The sequence below is a fragment of the Petromyzon marinus genome, unplaced genomic scaffold (assembly GCF_048934315.1).
Source record: "Petromyzon marinus isolate PM22_M1 ecotype Great Lakes invasive population unplaced genomic scaffold, UKy_Petmar_22M1.pri1.0 PM_G_Scaffold_39, whole genome shotgun sequence".
NCBI classification, from domain to species: domain Eukaryota; kingdom Metazoa; phylum Chordata; class Hyperoartia; order Petromyzontiformes; family Petromyzontidae; genus Petromyzon; species Petromyzon marinus.
The window spans coordinates 1,520,986-1,526,119 of record NW_027422972.1 but is presented as its reverse complement, the minus strand read 5'-3'; the positions used below and the strand labels follow the sequence as shown (position 1 = coordinate 1,526,119).

The 5,134-nt window shown below is 51.3% G+C and overlaps 1 protein-coding gene across 1 annotated transcript; it reads right to left on the bottom strand.

The window, feature by feature from the left end:
• Window positions 1–244: 244 nt before the first annotated feature.
• LOC142916508 (lysophosphatidic acid receptor 1-A-like) lies at window positions 245–4,905 on the bottom strand. The gene is made up of 3 exons (XM_076061643.1): window positions 4,837–4,905; window positions 2,499–3,271; window positions 245–1,546 (listed from the first exon to the last, which is right to left on the bottom strand). The coding sequence occupies exons 2-3, from the start codon at window positions 3,232–3,234 to the stop codon at window positions 1,215–1,217; spliced, it is 1,068 nt and encodes a 355-aa protein (XP_075917758.1). The 5' UTR covers window positions 3,235–3,271; window positions 4,837–4,905; the 3' UTR covers window positions 245–1,214.
• Between the last annotated feature and the right edge of the window lie 229 nt (window positions 4,906–5,134).

Sequence of the window (5,134 nt, the reverse complement as noted above, 5' to 3'; positions counted from 1 at the left end):
CGACGGCGGCGCGGCAGCTCCCCCGACCGCCGCCTCTTCTGGCCCCGAATGGACCATCTCCACGGGGAACATCACCGGGCCCCCGGTCTCCGGGATCTTCGCCAGCTCGCCGACATCCTTGTCGCCCTGGTGCACCCTAGGCGTAGTCTTTCGTTTCGCGCCGGATCTAGGCATTGCGGCGCGTAACAAAACCACTTCTGGCACCAGATGTTGAGGTGCAACTGACAACATGGACACGGTTCTTTAGTAGTGGCTGATGCCAAGGTTTATTAAGGGCTACTGCCGGTAACTTATTAAAGGCTTACGCCCAACAGGTGACAACCCTAATATCTCCCCAGGGGAAAGGGTACTGGGAGGTCCCTAGCTCCACCCAGGCTATACGTGATCTCCCCCCCCAGCACCGACCGAGGGATCACCCAACTCGGTCGGCCGGGTGAAGTATCACACTCGCCTGGCGCTGATTCCCCCTACCCTGGATCCCGACCCCCCAACTCTCTCCGTTCCTGGCCCTTCGCGACGACCCCCTCTACGTCACGGGTTCCCCCTTATATATCCCCCGTAACTTCTGACATCATCCCTTTTCACCCCCCTGAGTGACATGACGTCTTCCACTACTCCTCTACACTAGGAAAGAATTGGCCACGTCTATTTACCCTCAAACAAATCGGTGTGCTGTACTAGTAATTGGCCACATCTATTTACCCTCAAACACATTGGTGTGCTGTACTAGTAAAGAATTGGCCACGTTCTATTTACCCTCAAACGCACCGGTGTGCTGTACTAGTAAGGAATTGGCCACGTTCAATTTACCCTCAAACATACCGGTGTGCTGTACTAGTAAGGAATTGGCCACGTTCTATTTATGTGACACCATACCAATTGGTTGGCGGGTTTAACGACACTTATATTGAAGTGATCTCACCCAGAAAATAAAACCGTATGGATATATAACTGTCTTGGTACGAAGCGTACCAAATGCCACTAGGTTTGTATTTAAATTCTAGTATGCATTATCTCCACAAGGGTGCACACACACACATACATTGTACCCAGGTTCAATGATATTTTATCGCAAAGAGAAACATACTCTTTGGTTCTTTTGGTAAAGTCACGTAGGTAATAAAATAAAATAAATCACGACATTTCGATTGCAACACAAGCAATCATCATCATCATCAGGTAGGAAAACCATGCATTGTTAGCCCAATTAGATATTAGACGACAAACTGATTCATCTTCATCGCACTTGTGGTGGTCACGTGACTGATAGGCGTGACCAGGTTGTGATTCGCCGTGGACGTTGATTTATTGGATACGTTATCGGAGCCATTGGCGATGATGGCTTCTGCCTTTTGGCAGCACAGGATTCGCTGCAAAGTGGCGACCATCTCTTCGTCCCGAATCAAGTAGATGATGGGGTTCATGGCGGAGTTGAGCTCCGCTATGAGCAAGAAGTACTTATCAAAGCCCAGGACATTGCAGTCCGAGCAGAACGAATCCAGCAGCAGAATCACCAGGCCTGGCGTCCAGCACACGATGAAGGCTCCTGAGAGGCGACGGCACGAGACACACGAGTCAGGCATTTTGATAGCAACGTATGAAACAAGATCAGCGTTGTTCCCTGAAAACCGTGGAAGGTCAAGGCGCAACCCTGCAATGGCTTGCTCCACGACTGCTGCAAGGAGGGCCCCTCCACTAGAGGAGAACTGTGGAGAGGCCCTTTAGAGGCTTCTTTTCCCACCTGCTTTTCCACCGTTGGCCAGACGAGGAACCACACTTTACCTCGCCACACCCAGACCTGCCGATCGACAAACTGTGGCTAGACCCCTACGTACTGCCGGGTGGACAGAGGCGATGGGGGGGGGGAGATAAAAAAAAACTTTGCCCCGTTGTTTCAACCGCTGTGCTAGAATAGTCGTCGTACGAATGATAATTCGCAGGCATTCGTCAATCCTCTGCCTACTTCAACCTAGCCGGTGCAGTTTGGTGAAACGACTGGGGAGGTGCCGCACCTGGTGCCGATAACGACTCGCCACCGTTAGCCGTGGTTCGAAATCGAACAGCAGTCGCTGGGTTCATAGCGCCAGTACGCTAACCACTGGGCCACTGTTTCCCCTAAAGCTGTTCGGCATGCGATATGAGCCATGAATGTTGCCCACAACCAAAATCACCCAGAGAACATTCACAAAATCCGATCAGAAGCTGAGCAGAGTGTTGAGCCAAGACGGTGCTTGGTTAGGCGACTGTCACGCACGTCAGATTGATGTAGCCTGCCCCGGAGGCTACATGGTGGCCAGTGCAACAATCTCCATTGTTGTACTACACTTTCTATGCTCCCACGTCTATTTACCCCACCTTTACACAACCCACACTACAAAATGACTCCCTACACATGCACCGGATCGACACAAGGGGCTGTACACACACACACGCTCGAAGACGAATGTGAATCGTGTTGTCGAATATGAGCACCTGCTGCCCAGACCCACAACACTTACCCAACATGATGGTGACCGTTATGAGCAAGCTCATGGTGGCCTTTTTCCTCTGGGTGGACCTGGAGGTATTCGGCGGCACGGGTATTGTGTTCCTCCACACGTGCACGAAGATGTGACCGTAGAGTCCCACCATGATCAGGAATGTGGAGAGATTGGAGCCGGCCCAGAAGATGACGTAGCTGGTGCTGTACAGGGGCGCCATGGTGGAGCATGTGCTGATGTTGCAGATGCAGTTCCAGCCCATGCTGGGAATGGCACCGGTGATGATGGACACGAGCCAGATGATCGCAATGACGACCGCAACGCGCCGCTCGCTCATCCGCGAATGCATCTGCATCCGGAACACCGTGATGTGCCGCTCTATGGCTATGGCCAGGAGGCTGGCAACGGAGGCCGTGAGGCTCGTGTTGATCAGCCCCTCGCGTAGCATCCAGGTCGGCAGCGACAGCTTGTGAGTGTTGGGTCCCGTGTTGAACATCAGGTAGACGTACGCCGCTCCCGCAAAGAAATCCGCCACGGCCAGGTTGGCCATGAGGAAGTAGATGGGGTGGTGGCGTTTCTTGTTGATGTATACGGCGAGCATGACGAGGACGTTGGCCAGCATGATGAAGAGGCACATGGTGATGCCGAGCACCATGACCAGCATGCTGGTGCCAGACCACTCGTCATACAGCGGCCTTTTGATGTTGGTGTAGAAGAAGGTGATCGTCTCATTGTGGTGGCAGCTGCCGTCCATCTCGTTCTCGCGTTTTGTTTCCCACGCCGACACCCACCTGCAAAGCGAAGATTCATTAAAGAGAAACGTTACACTCTTGTCCCGAACCAAATGTTTTTAAATGGACCGATTAATATTTAAAAAAGGCGAATTGAGTATTGTTTTTTGCCGTGTAGTCAAGTTACAAGGTAATTCATGAGGCGGCTATATTGTGCTATGAAAGACGACTGTTGCCTGAAACATCGCCTGTTAGATGTTTTGTCCGTTTTTAAGGTCCACGGTGTTATTATGACAAACTTGTGGAGTTGTTATTTTGTTATTTGTATATCTCATCTTACACAGATGAACACAACAACAATAACATTGTACGTGATATGTGCTGACTATATAATAATTTACAGCTCTCGTTTCAACCCAATGATGGACGAAAGCGCCCCCCCCCCCCCCAGCATGCTGTGTCACTCGAAGGGCCATCTGATGAGTGGAATAATTAATCAGTGTGGGTCAGCGACAGCGAGGGGCTCACGACTGGTCCGCATGTCACTCGTTACGGATGTCAGATGCGTCTGGGGATCGAACCCAGGTTGCCAGGTTCGGAGCGCTGCGCGCTACCCACTGTGCCACCGCTCTACCCCACGCTGTATTATAGTATACTGGGTCGTTGTCAACAATGCATTAAAAGAGCTGTTGCTATACAATTACATCTCGATAGCGTTCCTTCTGTGAGCGTCATAATCATAGACAATTGCACAATCTTATTATTTGCACTGGCGTCCGTGACTGATTGTCCTATGTAATGACCCCCACGGGAATGTGGAATTTCCACCACTGGCTCAGGGTCGCGAAAAGAGGTGATCACATCTGGGCACACTCCCTATACACGTACGTACACGCGTGTACAAGTATAGGCACTCTCGCATCATACATGTACAGTCCGGTTTAATTCCACTGCTGGATGAGGACCTCCGCACGTCTTGTGCGTCGGGTCGAGAGCGATATTTCACCATACTTCACCACGCTGGTCAGCGGGGGTTGTGGTGAAGGTGGTGGTCAACCATCCAAAGCACTTCAGAGAAATCCTGCTTAGCTTACAAAATCGGAAAAGACTGCGTGCATTGTGAGTGAGTTGGTCAAAGGCTACGTTGACATTCCCACACTCACATTGCTTGTAATTTAGGAAGGAATGCCACGTTACATATGACAATGTCATGGTTTATATTGCAGATTGTCTTCACGTTGGAGTTGGGGACACAATCAAAGGGGCTTGAACCGCAATCGGCCCTGTGGCAAGGGTTGAGAGGGCTGAGAGGAGAAGCAGACAGAGAAGGCCGTGAGTGTGAAGGTGAGCCCCGGTTACTTGTGGCGTTCACACTCTATGCAAACGCTGCACAATAATAATGAACGCAATGCAAACCTAACAGAATCCTGTAGGCTGTACGTAGGGACGTGAGTAGCATCGCTACGGAGTGTTTGTACGATGTGAGGGCACGGACCTCGACACTAGGCCTCGGCAAGGCAAGTGAACAAAAACAACGAGCCTACCTTTACCTTTTGACTAACCCCTCGGCACGTCGAAACCTTTAACCCTTTACCCCGGTAAAAACAAGGAGTAAATTACCTCACCTCGCCGAGGCCTCCTCTGCAGGGAGTTGACGGAAGAGCGCCCTGCCTGCACGTGACAGCCCAGGCGAGTTCAGGAGGCCCGAATGTCAGGGCCCGGGGACACGTGACGCGGGAGGCGTGGCCGGGGGCGGAGCTCGGGGGAGGACAAGAGGAAAGGGGGCGGAGCAGAGGGCTCAGTCCACGTGTCCTGATCCACTACAGCCTATACAGTATACAGTGTTTACACTATAGTATACACTATAGAATAATAGTATATATACATACTGTGTACACTATAGTATACACTATAGCCTATATA

What these genes read in the sequence shown, in the direction of transcription:
- LOC142916508 (XM_076061643.1), bottom strand. Translation starts at nt 3,234, where the DNA reads ATGGACGGCAGCTGCCACCACAATGAGACGATCACCTTCTTCTACACC. An exon ending in AACGGTCACCATCATGTTGG is followed by an intron (nt 1,547 to 2,498) that starts GTAAGTGTTGTG and finishes GTCGCCTCTCAG; the next exon opens with GAGCCTTCATCGTGTGCTGG.